Source organism: Caenorhabditis remanei, chromosome I, assembly GCF_010183535.1.
Source record: "Caenorhabditis remanei strain PX506 chromosome I, whole genome shotgun sequence".
Classification (NCBI taxonomy): Eukaryota; Metazoa; Nematoda; class Chromadorea; order Rhabditida; family Rhabditidae; genus Caenorhabditis; species Caenorhabditis remanei.
This window is the reverse complement of record NC_071328.1, coordinates 7,590,884-7,604,503: the sequence shown is the minus strand read 5'-3', so window position 1 is coordinate 7,604,503 and position 13,620 is coordinate 7,590,884. Positions and strand designations below refer to the sequence as shown.

Sequence of the window (13,620 nt, the reverse complement as noted above, 5' to 3'; positions counted from 1 at the left end):
TTGGAGATTGTAGTGTAACAGTATTGATTTGGGTGCGGTGCAATAGTTATTCCTCATCGGCAGCAGCCTTCTTGACATCTGGCTCCTCGTTGTCCTCGTCGTCGTCTCCAGAAGCAGCTCTCTTGGTTCCACGAGCCTCGGCTCCGTTCTCTTCTGGGACGTAATCGTCAGTCTCGTCGTCAGAGAACTGGCTCTTGTCAAGATAACTGAGCCCTGGCCCGTCTTCCTCAGCGCTCTCCTCTCCACTGTCTTCACCTCCCTCTCCATGGAACTCCTCCTCAACTTCATCTCCGTCGATATCACATCCATCGAGAATTTTCAACGATGGAATCATCTCGAACACTTTTGCGCGGTACTCCTCAAGAAGTCCGAGTGCAGCATTGTTGGTGAGGTCCAGCTCAGAAAGCTTCGGCAGCATCTTGAGAGAGCGCATATTGTCCAAGGAAAGCTTGTTCCCAGCAAGAGTGATTCTCTCGAGCTCTGGAGCATTTCTGACGAGAATGTCAAAGTTTGCTTCGTCTCCCAATTGGTTGTCACTAATATCCAAATAAGTTAAAGCTGGCAAGTTTGGGAAGCCAGTAAGAGTGGTCAGACCACACTTGACCATGCTGAGCATCTAAAAAATATTGATTTTAAGATCAATAAAACAAAAATTATACCCACCGTCAGATTTGTGAGTTTGTCGTTGATTCCTCCGATCTTTCCGTCGTCCGAGTTGTCCAGGAAGAGCGTATCAACGGTTTCTGGGTCGCGCTCTCTGAGCTCGACAGAGTATTTCTCTACCATCGACGGCATTGTTGTTAGTTGAAGAAAGGGGTCTGAAAAGAAAGTGGCTTAAGCAAAAACGATACAATGAGAATAGGTGAGAGACGCAGAGAAAAAAGAAAAGCACAAGGGAGAGACGCACGGATTTTCTTCATTATTATATTTATGATAATATAAACAGAAGGTTGAGAAAGGACGATAAGGAGTACGTAGCCGAGCAGCAAGTAGAAAGGCTATGAGAATCAATAGAGGATTCGCACACTTTTTACCGATTTTCCCGAAGTTGATGGGAAAAAATCGATAGGAAATGAGGTTTTCTAGGAGGAACACAAAACTGAGCGCAAAACGAACGGGGAATTAGAGGTAAATGATTCAAATGACTGCCAACCATCAACGCAATGGCCTAAAATAAGGAGAAGAGAGTGAACGCGCGCGCGCGAAAAAACAAATTTGGTTGCGCGCGCTGAGAATCAAACGTTTTCGCAGTGGAGCACGTTTGCGTGTTTATTGGAAAAGTTAATTGTTTGGGTCTACGATAGGAAAGTCAATGGAATTGAGGTTTACAAGAAGTAAATCTAGCAGAATTTAGAAAAAAAACAAAGACCATTGGGAAAGAATTTTGAATTTCAGTTTTTTGGGAAATGCGATCCAATGGTCAAAATAGTTGTTTACAGGCGAATACATAGAAAGGTATCGCGTAAATTTAAAATAGGGATCATCAGTTTCATTTTTCGAAAAATGAAATAATTAAAAATTAACCCTGATAGAATGAATAGAATGAGTAAAATAATCGTTTTATTTCTTCAAGATCATGAAGTATGATGTATAACAAATAAATGGGGTCCAGAAAAAACAAACTTGAGATTTGCATCTTGCTAAGTTTCAGGTTAGATCCAAGATAAAGTTCTTGAATTAAACAACTACACAAAAAACAAACTCACTCCTACGGTCATTAGGTGTGCTATTTTTATTTCCAGACAGACTCTAACGGTTACTTTTGATGTTTAATAGTGTACCTGACAGTAGAGGAGTATATTATAAGTATAGTTTCAAAATACGGATCTTCAAATGAATTTAAAGATTTGAATTGTTTTTAAAAATCATCTCAACTACATTTGAAACACCGAAGTAGAAACAAGATACAAATCTCCGAGAATCCAACAGAAACGGCAATCAAGATCGTCCCAAATTCAGTCGTTTCCTTCTTCGATTCAGAAAGGATTTCCTAATTCTATTTCTTCTTACTATTGATTTTCATGCTTTTGTCTCTAAAATATCAAAATGCCATCAACAAGTAAAGGAGGTATACTCAAGGTTTCTGTTCTCGAAAGGTCACAATTCAGAAGTAATCATAATAATTTCAGTCTGAAGCCACGTACTTCTTCGTTCTCGAACTTGCATCTGCTTTCGTTCTATCGGCTGCTCATAATGTTCTTTTCTTCGTTCTCGATATCAAATTGATTGCAACTAGTTTTGCTCAGTTCTTTTTCACATTCCTTTTTCTGAAACTGATTCATTTTGCCAACTATATTCCACAGGCTCATATTCCGAAAAAGGTAGGTAGTTTGTGGTTAGTGAATTTGTGAATTCGTGAAATTTGATATGGATGACTAGAGTTCCAGAACTAACTTTTCCGAATGATTTTCACCTAAATCCGGAATTGTATAATCCTCACTCCTTGATATCCTTATTTGTATTTCTTCAAGTTCAGGTTATTCTCCCAGCTGCAGGGGCCAAACTTCTGGAAGTTCTGATTGGTTCCTTGGCCAATTCTCATAACCGAACTGGTGAACTTTATCTCGTCAGGTACAGTAACCATAAGTTCCATTCCGCATTGAAAATCAAAGTAATTTCAGAATCTTCGATTTCCTCTTCGCTGGTTGTGTTCTCTTCTACTTTTCGTCCCGTCAAAATGGGAAGGGACTGACGAAAACTGACTGTTGGCTAGTTGTGAGTATCTGTTGGCCATTCAGACATACAATCCCTTTCCTTCAGGCTCCTCTTGCCATCGCCGTATCGATATCTTGGTTGGAACCAGGTCAAATTGAATACACAGGAGTATCACTAATTTCTGCATTCATTCTTCCATTCTCAAGAGCATTATCCTTCATTTTATTGAAGAATTCCATGGATTTCATGGGAAAAGGTACTGGAATCTGCTTTTGTTTACTGATCGAAGATAATTCGAACATTGATTTAGAATCCCATAAGCAGATTCCGGCTACTTATTTTCATTAAATTTCAGGTCACATCAATGCGTTCATGTTGGATTACACTCGTCTCGTCACAATTCTTCTGTTCCTTCCAGCACTATTATCTTATTCAATGAGTAGTGTGGAAGTTACAGCAAGTTGGGAATCTATTGATTATGTAAGCTTTAGACAATACTTAGTCTAAGATTTGTCACTATTTCAGGTCCTAATGTCTCTTTCATTCATTTTCATGATCTGCAACCTTTACAGTCAGCTTTGGTTAACACTCAGTCTCTCTCCAAATGTCTATTTGGTGTTCGAGAATTCGAGAAATCTTCTGGCATCTGTGAGTAGATTAAAACTAGGAATAAGTTATAGATAATTATATTTTTCTTCCAGTGTGCCCAATGGATAATCCAGAATATGGCCCATCCCAGTTTGATTGCGTTCGGAGCGAAGTTAGTGGGATTTTCATCAATTTTCAGAATCTGGACAAGATCTTGAATTCATTTTTCATCAGAATTTCTCCCTGTTTTTGGTTCTTTTTAATAAAGTTTTGTTTTCTATTCTGGATGACCAATTTCTCATTTCGAATGAATGGACACTTTCGCGGTATCAAGGATTCTACAGTAATCCTACAGTATGCCGTACAGTGTCTCTGTAGTAATGACCATTAATTGCTCATAATTCGAAGAACGTTGTTTTTGGGACGAGACACTCGGAAGAAAATGAAATTATCGATCCAGAAGGCCCCTTCCCGAAACCGTTCGCTGAGAAATCATACGCAGCGTCGTTTATAACGTCTCGTTAGTAACCAACATAACAAACCATCCAACTCTTCTCATTGTGTCATTCCTCTTTTTTCCTTCTACCCCTTTGCCTGTTGTCATGATTCAACTCACCCTCTGCCCTCATTGTCTTTGCAAACGCGCTCTATTCGATTCTTTCAAATTCTGGGTTTTTAAAAAGAGTTTTTTGTTGATGTAACAACTTTTGGATAGATATGGAATCAGGAAAGAAGGGAGAAGCTTCTAGAAAGTATTAATAAAATTGCCACGTATTAGTGTCCGTTTCAAAGTTCACTGGAACAAATAAGGGCAAGTATCAGTATGCGGAACTTGGAATTGTTTTCTAATGCTCTCCAGTGAAATTTTTGTCGATTTTTATGCAAGAAATGTTAAACATGGAGTACACTCAGCCGAAGGCACGCCCGGTACTTTTTCTGAAACTTAGAAATAAGAATGAACCTCATTATCAAAAGCTGACCGTTCTAAATATCTAGATGAACATTCTGACACTTGAATGCCTCGAATACCTAGAACAGAATGATTTGATATCAAGCACAGAGGATGACCAAAGACCATTTGAATCATGTTATGAACTTTGAAATTCCTTCTACTATCTATCCTACTATTTTCATACCGTAACTTTACAGTAATCTTCCTTCTTTCAGAATGTACACTCTCGCCCGTGAAAATCCATTAGCCGCCGTGTTGTGCCCACAGTTTCAGGACTTCTATTGTGCCACGTGTTTCGCTGAGCTTGACGTAAACGGAGAAGCTGAAATTTTGATGTGTGATGACTGTTCAGAAGTCTCATATTGTTCGCTCAAATGCCAGAGGAAGGATTGGAGAAGTGTACATCAGGTAAGAGAATTGAATACTGCTATCCAATTTTTGGAGATCTCTACCTATTTGACGTATCTTCAATTTTCAGTTCGAATGCGAAATTCTGAGGACTCAAAACAATCAGACACCGATGACTACGACGATGCGTCTGTGTATTCGAACTCTTCTGGTTACACTTCGCAATTCGGAACGATCTCCAAGTTTCAATGGAGCAATTATTGAGGATTTGGAGACAAGTGAGGTTTCCAAATACTTTTAGGTTTCTTGAACTAGTTGTTTTCAGATTACAAAGAATTCCGGTCCAGTCCATCTCACAACCAATTCCTCAGCGACTTGGTTACAATTATCAAAAGTGTTGGACATAGTGAGAATATCTTCTTGTTAATCCCTCATCTCATTTCCAAGTTCCAGACGTTTTCCCAAAATCCGTGGAAACCAATAAAATGATTGCCATTATCTGTACTGTTCTGTGCAATTCGTTCGGAATTATTGATGATAAACGGGTCGAACCAATCGGCAGTGGATTGTTCGTCGGATTGGCTAAACATAATCATTCGTGTGCTTCCACGGCACATGTTGTATTTGAGAAAAATCAAGTTTTACTTCGTGGACGAGACATGGATTATTGCAAGAATGTGAGTTTTGTGAGATTCGAGCTAGAAACTAAATGGCTGAAATGAAAATGAGTAAAATATTTCCATGAGCTCCCAAGAAAATTCATATAATTTCAGACAACAATCTCGTATGTATCCCGAATGCTTCCAACTTTCGAACGACAAAAGTCTATCAGAAGTGTCCATTTCATCACGTGTCGTTGTGAAATGTGTAGAAATGATGATCTCGATTTCATTGGTTTAGCTTCCCGTTGTCAGACTGTCAATTGTTCTGGATATGTTAAAGGATCCGATTCCTGTGGAGTTTGCAAGAAACCAGCTGTCATTCCTATTATGGAGGTACGTCCAATTGAATGATTTTGCTCAAATTTGATAAAATTATAATTCAGAGTGCCTCATCAACATCAAAACTCATCGATATTCTTGATAATCTTCACAAATCAAACGAGTTCGACTGTACTACTCAATACGATTATCTCCAGAATCTTCGGAAAGAATACATTCGAATTCTGGCAGACTGCAACGTGGCGATTCTTCAATTGGATGAACAAATCGCATATTGTGCAAGCGATTTGAAGAAGATTGCAGACGATTTGGCAGAGATTGCTGTCAGAGGATGCCAACATTTCATGTAAGTTTTTTTTTCAAATAATTTGTAGAAAACCTTGGTAAAATCTTTTAATTCATCCACCCATCTCTAATTACTTTCAGCGACCGTCTCGGAATCGGCGCTCCAGAAGTGACACGTCGTCTCTACATTGCCTGTAAATGTCTCTCTCGTCTGTCTTCTTCTCCATCTTCTGAAATTCATCAACTCGCTATTCAGTCAAGTATTTTGAGTCATGGAGAGGACCATTCGATCACTAAATATTTGAACGATTTGGCTAATGGTTGCGATATTTTTGATGAATAAACGATTGATTTCTTTTTCTCTTCTTCAAAATGAATGGTTGTTTTGATGAGAAACATTTTTAAGAATTCAATTTATTCAAATGAATGAAACAAAATTTATTCATCAATATACTCTGGCAAGTCTTCCTCAATTCTGACATTAACCGACAAAAGACTACTGTTATCGAAGAAGTAGAGTCTGGCATCCAATGGATTGTAGTGAAGCATTGTAAGCCCTTGATACGGATTGTACCATTCAACTTGTCCAGGGATTGTATCGTTTCTGAAAAGTGTGAATGAAATTTCAAAATAAAACTGCAACATGCTCCTTCCTCATTCAAATCTCTCCATCACAACTAACCTGTACAAATCGAAAGCGTGTGTGATCTGTGTCTGTAGATTATAAGCACTTTTCAGGCCATACCATACTCCACACATTATAAATGAATCAGCAATATCAGTTGTATTCACTTCCACATCCCATCGACTGACCACATATAAATCTGGTTCCAACTTTGCCATTTTCATGGTTTCAGAGTCTGCGCCGGCGTAGATCACCCACAAACCGTTCTCGTCCACAGCGAAATCCACGTAGTTGTGTGGTCTAGAACTTTTTATTTTTCTCTGATATTTTCTACTCGAATCACCTGTCATACAACCAAACATGTCTATCAGTTGCATTGCATTCTTCGAAAGTATGATCTGGCAGTCTGCCACAATCCACGTGTGACATATCTGGATCCAACTCGGCCTCCACCTGTACTCCAGTCTCCAACTCATATCGAACTAGACTTGTTGTACCATGCTTATGATAATAATAACTCCCATTGTAGACAACATTTCCAGTTCCAGATGCCAGGTAATCCACATAGTACTTGATTTTTTGAACTTTGTCCAAAAGTTGTCTCTCATCTTCGTATTCATAAAGCACGGGGCTCGCGAATCCATCAGTTACCCAACGTCTTTTTGCAGTTTTCATTGAATTCGGCAGAGCATCACGCATCCAGGAACCGACACGACCGTATTGGGATTCAGCGTGAAGAACCGGGATTCCCACAGCAGCAAGAATGCATTCTTAAAATGAATATGATGTGCGAAAGAAGTCAGAATAAACATACAAACCTTTCCGATTGTACCCCAAAGTAGGTGGACCCATATAAGGTCTTGGCGTACTGATGTTCATCTCAGCATTCCATTCATCCATCGTGAGGTTCTTTTCTGAAATTAATTAGTGAATGAGCCTTATCCACTTCATAGGAATCTCATACCTGTTGGCACAACATGAATCGGTGGTTGAGTTGTCTTCTTTTTTGGTGTTGGGGGTGGTCTTACTGTAGAATATCTTGGCAATTTCCTAGTTCTTCCTGGTTTCGGCATTCCAGGTGCCCATCCTTCTGGTGGTCCGAATCCAGGTGGTGTGGGTTCGAATGGAACAAGTTTAGTGACCTCGATTTCCTTCACAACAACTACTGGAACAGGAACCATCTTTTCTTCGATCTGAAAATGAGATGGAATTAGCCACGCCCCCTTCTCTGAGCATACCTTGATAACCGGTGGTCCTGGGATTGGAACTCTTTGGACATACATATCAGGGAACGGACAATTACATTTGCCATCCCTTCCAGCTTCACCAACACTTCCATGTTCTCCGACTAAACCTATCGGACCAACTATACCCATTGGACCACGACGCCCGGGTGGTCCAACTGGACCCTGGTCACCTGGGGAACCTCTGGCTCCCGGGAATCCAGTGAGCCTCTGGCTTTTCTCAGAACAATATTGATGAACTTGAGAGCAAGAGCGATCGAGAACATTTTTCTGAATATTTGGTCAATTTGGGATGTCAGAGAAGGAGAAACTCACAGGAATAATAGTATCTTGACCAATAATAATTGTGTAATCTTCCAGGTCCACTGGCAATTGTTTCGTATCTCGTTTGATTCGAACTGGGGAAGATTTGAATTCCGAAGTTTCACAGTTGAGAGTCTGGAAAGTAGCAACTCGTTCTACCAAACAATGTGATTCCAAATCAGAAAAGTTTTAGAGTTCAAAACTCACATTCAGCCATAATAATGCATGTAGGTACAATACCCCGATCAATATAACATTTCCGATTTCCCCAGCAATCACCAACCTGAAAATCAAAATAACGCGGAAACCAGACTCAAAAATCATGGCCTACCTTCTACTTCGTCTCCGACTAGTCTCTTCATCCGAAGAAACCATTTTGTGAGTTCAATATAAATGAAAAAGAGTACGTTTTTGATTCAAAACGAAGTGAAAATGGAGGGAAAATGCTGAAACTCGATATAATGGATAATATAAACAAAGTGTTGATAGAGCAAAGGTGTCGGAGAGAAAGAGAACGACTTGTTTAGAATGAGAATTCGGGTGATCAGAGTTTCTTTTTTCAGGGGGTGAAGAGTGGTGGTTTTCATTTAACATTTATCAATTGTACGAGCTGAAACATGATGATAAAAACTTTATAATAAAATTAGAAGTCGAAGGGGAACCTATAACAAAAAGAGGGACTGCATAATTTGATAGAAAACAATTAGAAGACAAATGGAATCATGGAATTGAAAATAGAGAACAGAACATGAAATTGGGAACTCAACTTTTTGAAGATTTATCCGTAAAAACTGTATTAGAAAGACATCTTTATTAAAATGGTCCCTTTAATAGAAGGACATCCCACGATGCTCAAAACTCGCCGTTCTTCATTTTTTTCGGTAATTTTTTCCGTTGTTATCATAATCAGAGAGAGAAAAGACCAGTTTTCATGGAAAGCATACCAAGAATTTCTACTGGAAGCGAATATTCATAAGTTAATTTTGGGGTGTCTGAGCAATAAAGGAGCATGCTCTTCTAATACAGGTTTTACGGTATTAGAAAGCGGTCGGATTGGAACTAGAGGACTTTGAAATCCAAGTTTTCTGGTGTAGGAAAGTGTGGAATCAGAAAGAAGACAACAATCAGTAGGGATAGTGGATGGAAGGTCTGGGAATGGAATTGTTTCAAATCAGAGTGGACATGGACCGTAAACGGGTTGCCACCTGAAAGAGTGAACAGGATTCACAAAACGAAAAGAAAAAAGAAGGCACTTTGTGAACATAGAGATTTGAAAATGTTTTTTGGAGGACAGATCGATAATGGAAGATTCAGATGTGTGGGTAGTGTGGATGGATGAGGATGGAATAATGATGAATAATCGGATGATGAGATAAAATAATAATCAAAGCAACGAATTCTCCACCTTATTTGTTATCACTGATCCTTCAGCAACAATTTTCCATGCATCTCGTCCAGTGGCACGCGAGAGTGCCGAATACACCATCCCATGCTCAAAGGGCTTATCGATCTTGAACAATCCGAGGTGATCGAATTGTATTGTTTGACAACTATGAATAGTCGAGGAAAACCCCAGTGACACCGGGAATTGCATGACAGACTGTATCCCTTGAGGCTTGTTCTTCATTTTGCTCGGTGACTTCGTACTTGGAGACAGGAACCGTTTGACTCTCTCGAGATCCACACACTGATTGGTTTCGATAGTCCTGCAGTTCAGATGTGACCGAGTCACATCCTCGAGGATGAGACGTGTTCCTTTTGGGAAACCTTCCGCTGGTTCCTCCAAAACGAGAATACATCCTTTCTGAAAAACAAAACCATTGAAAACCATTTATATATGTATTCTTATTTTGTTGATCTATTGAAGTTGTTTGCAAAAATGAGGGGCCGTAATTTTAGTTTTCGAAATTTGTAAGAGGGGAAAGTAATTTCAAGTAATTTTTGAAATAATATTCTCACATTATTGTGGATATATTCGGTGGAAGTAGATGTTTCCTACCCAAAACTAACCTTCAATCTCAGCTGATGAAGTTCCAGATCCGAGCGAATAATGTTTGAAGTGTGCTGTGCCTCGATGATAATCACTCGTTTCTTCATTTTGTCGAGGACCTTCTTATTGATCAAGTCCCTATCCAAATTCTTAGCAACCAGAATAATCGATTTTGGATTTGGGGGGACGGCATTCAGAGGTCCGAAGGTGAATTCGATGAGCTCATCGACCGATTTCCTGGAAGAAAGAGGTTTGGTTTTCACGAAGATACTAAGGTATTTTTGACTTGAAAGAAGCGAGATACCTCACACTTATTCAGCACTTACACAATATTTCCTGGAGGAATATGGACTTCTAGATCCTTGCGGACGGAGTTCAAGAAGTTTCCCCAGACATTGTCTGGAGTTTCGAGAATGTACTTCTTGAATTGACCAATTCCAACGAAGTTCTTCAGAGAACTATTCAATTTTTTCTTGAAATCCGCTGACACTGGAAGAATCAGACCAAAATCAGCCGCCATGATTATGGTCTTTCCTCCGAAAATTTCATCACTTATCATTGCTCGTTGAAGCTTATTGCTCAGACAATCCAATTCCTCCTTCGTTATCTGATTCCCATTATCAATTATGAACACGTCTACATTTTCCAGAGCTTCATCTCGTTGTCCCAATAACTTTTTCATTTGTTTTGATGGATGAGGTTGGCAAGAGGAGATGAACTCAGTTTGGAGGTTCACGTCTGAAATAAAAACTATGTAGGCTCCATAGAAAATTTTCTTTGTTAAGGGTTTTGAAAACTCCAGTACAAAACTTCTGCAGATAACATTCTATCTTACTCTCTATTCATTTTTAAAAGGTATTCTATTCAGAAATTATAAACAAGAAGCTTACTTTTGAAAAGGGTCCACATGGCATTGAGAAGATAAGTCTTTCCAGTTCCTGCGATTCCTTCAATGCAGCTCAACTTCTGATCTTTCCATATGTGACAGATCTCCATTGCAATTTTCTTCTGATCATCGCGGAGAAGCGGAACTCCATTTAGATGATGAGCTGGATCCACAACCGGAACATCTGGAAACAACTTTGATAAAATATCAGAAGATGTGGCAACTCGAATTTTGTAATGGTTAGCAGCTGAACATTTATATCATTTTTACTTGAAATACGGTAATAGCAAGAATAGTACAAAAATGTGAAGTTTTGGAAATATTTACTCCGAAAGCTACTCTTTTGTAGTTGACAACGTTTTTGTGTGGAACTTCTAATTAGAAAGTTACACCAAATCAATATACAAAAGTTTTTTTCCGCTAAAATGTAATTCTTAACATTTTTGGAAAATGGCGATCACTCTACAATGTTTAATATCCACGCCTTTTTTGAAACATTACTACACTAGAATGGAGGGTACTGTAACCAGTCGCCATCCAACACTGATTTTAAGAAAAAACTATAATATTTTCAGAAACTAACCGTTCTGCTCCGCCAATGCTGCAGCTGCAGCAGCAACTCTCTTATCTCCTTGACAATGAACACATGATGGACACGATGACATGGTTGAAAAGTGAAGAGGAAGACGGTGATGAGAACGATTTGGAATCTGAAAATTAAATAAATTAGAGAATAAACTTTGTATATTTGAATAATTGTTGATTAAATACGGTAATGCCACAAATTTGCGCTATAATGGTTCGAAAGACTTCAAGAATACGATGAAAGGAGTTAAAAAAGTACAGAAAGAAAAATGTTTGAGAAGACCCAGAGAATAACGTGAAAGTTAGTCTGAGCAACGTACTCCGCCATTGGATGGCTTCTTCTTTGAGCTCCGATCACATCACTCACTTTTACAAGAGGAAAAAAGACCCTGTCGGCAGTTAGGGATACAACTGATGGTAGTGGAACGGAGATGAGTTGCGGGTAAGAGTGGGCGGAGTCTTGATGATATGTGGCCTCGTGAATGTTGTATGTAGCTCCGCCCACTTCCTTACACATGGCATAGGTTTGCCCCAAAAACTCGAAGCTAGGATACTGTATGTACTCAAAAATGATTTCAAGTTGAAGGCAATTAAAGAAAAAGTAATAACTGTATATTATCAGCTAATCATTCTGAAAAATTCTCATTGAAATTTAGACAATTCCGAAAAGCTGAACAACAAGTGTTGGGTGCATATTGTACGGAGAAGAAGAAGAAATAGAGCGACGATGAGAGAACGAAAAAGACATTCGAAAAATAGAAGATGACCGGAAAAAGAAAAGAAGAAAGGAATAACTCATCGCGTACGGAAAACTCAAATGACGTTATTGTGTCAACAAATTTGTCTCTGAAGATTCAAAAATTTGAAAACAGTTGTTTCGAATAACTCTGCCACAATGCGTGAGAAAAAGTAGAATGGATGGTCACCGCATTTCTGCTGTTATACATATATATATGAAAAAATGTTGGTTACATTTCTGAAAATCAGTTGAAAAACCATGAACACAGTGTTATGATAATTGCAAATATTTTATTGTTGAGAAAAAAAGGAAAAAGATAAAGCTCTGAAAAAATTGCAAACTGTAGAAACTGGAATAACAGGTGAGCAGAAAGTAATGAAGTGATCATTGGGATAAAAATAATAAGAACAGAAAGAGGTCATGAGTTTTAAAAATCTTTGGAGATTCGGCAATACTGTGGAATGGGAATCATGTGGGTGTAGATTTTAAGAGATGGTTGAGAAATACCGGAAGATTTGATAACAAGAAAATTGTGCATAAAACTTCAGAGAAAGGGGAAGTTGGGAAGGATTCGTGATGTATCTACAAGACTCAAAAGTATGTTTTTTTTTGTAAAGTATCGTCTGATAAAGTTTCAACTGTTTTTATAAAAGTCGTTCAAACCAAACTGGGCTCCAACTTGTTTTCAATGATGTTGTCATCAGCCACTATTCTTAATCCTTCAAATCTTCCAACTCGAGACAACGCAGTATAAAGCATACCATGCTCGAAGCATTGGTTCATCTTGAACAGTCCCAAATTTACGTATCTTCTCCCCTGACATCCATGAACTGTCGAAGCAAACCCCAGAGCAACGGGGAATTGCTTGACACTCTGCTGCTCTTCCTTGAATGATTTCCTCGGAGATTTCGGAGCAAGGAAACGATGAACTCTCTCGATATCGACCAACTTGTTGTTTTCGATGACTCGACAATTCAGATGAGTTCTATCGTAATCTTCGAAGAAAAGTCTCGTCCCTTTAGCTAATCCTTCGAATGGTTCCTCCAGAATGAGAATCGATCCTTTCTGAAACAAAATTATTCATTAAATTTCATTAATTCCTGCACTCACTTTCAATCTGAGTTCATGAAGGTCCAGGTCCGATCGAATCTTCTTTCCATTGAAGAGCGCCTCCAAAACGAGTTCTTTACCTTTGATTTTCTCAAGAACTTTCTTGTTTATCAAGTCGACATCATTCTTTTTCGGAGTGAGAATCATCGAATGCAAATGTGGAGGCTCAGTGTAGAGTGTGCCATAGGCAAACTCAATCAACTCCTCGATTGACTTCCTGAAATTATGAAATTACAATTTCAATTTGGAGAAGAATTCTTATAAGTTTAACAAGACAATTGTTGAAAATACAAATACTCACACAATATTTGTAGTTGGAATTGCAACTTTCGGTGACTTCCGAGCATTATCGAGAAACAGACTCCACTC

The 13,620-nt window shown here is 38.8% G+C and overlaps 4 protein-coding genes across 4 annotated transcripts; 2 read left to right on the top strand and 2 right to left on the bottom strand.

Annotated features, from left to right (window-relative positions):
• Positions 1-46: 46 nt before the first annotated feature.
• On the bottom strand, positions 47-795 carry GCK72_001461 (uncharacterized protein; the record flags this gene model as incomplete). The annotated part of the gene is made up of 2 exons (XM_003105106.1): positions 47-616; positions 664-795. The coding sequence occupies 2 exons, from the start codon at positions 793-795 to the stop codon at positions 47-49; spliced, it is 702 nt and encodes a 233-aa protein (XP_003105154.1).
• Positions 796-2,046: 1,251 nt separating this feature from the next.
• On the top strand, positions 2,047-3,461 carry GCK72_001460 (uncharacterized protein; the record flags this gene model as incomplete). The annotated part of the gene is made up of 8 exons (XM_003104986.2): positions 2,047-2,079; positions 2,130-2,321; positions 2,477-2,571; positions 2,622-2,715; positions 2,761-2,911; positions 3,011-3,135; positions 3,181-3,303; positions 3,357-3,461. The coding sequence occupies 8 exons, from the start codon at positions 2,047-2,049 to the stop codon at positions 3,459-3,461; spliced, it is 918 nt and encodes a 305-aa protein (XP_003105034.2).
• A 950-nt stretch (positions 3,462-4,411) lies between these two features.
• On the top strand, positions 4,412-6,112 carry GCK72_001459 (uncharacterized protein; the record flags this gene model as incomplete). The annotated part of the gene is made up of 7 exons (XM_003105000.2): positions 4,412-4,603; positions 4,674-4,821; positions 4,869-4,949; positions 4,997-5,220; positions 5,317-5,538; positions 5,589-5,830; positions 5,911-6,112. 7 exons carry the CDS (start codon positions 4,412-4,414, stop codon positions 6,110-6,112), a joined length of 1,311 nt encoding a protein of 436 aa, XP_003105048.2.
• A 95-nt stretch (positions 6,113-6,207) lies between these two features.
• Positions 6,208-8,316, bottom strand: GCK72_001458 (uncharacterized protein; the record flags this gene model as incomplete). The annotated part of the gene is made up of 9 exons (XM_003105027.2): positions 6,208-6,373; positions 6,452-6,694; positions 6,738-7,164; positions 7,213-7,308; positions 7,359-7,587; positions 7,633-7,908; positions 7,954-8,076; positions 8,149-8,224; positions 8,273-8,316. The coding sequence occupies 9 exons, from the start codon at positions 8,314-8,316 to the stop codon at positions 6,208-6,210; spliced, it is 1,680 nt and encodes a 559-aa protein (XP_003105075.2).
• Positions 8,317-13,620: the final 5,304 nt, after the last annotated feature.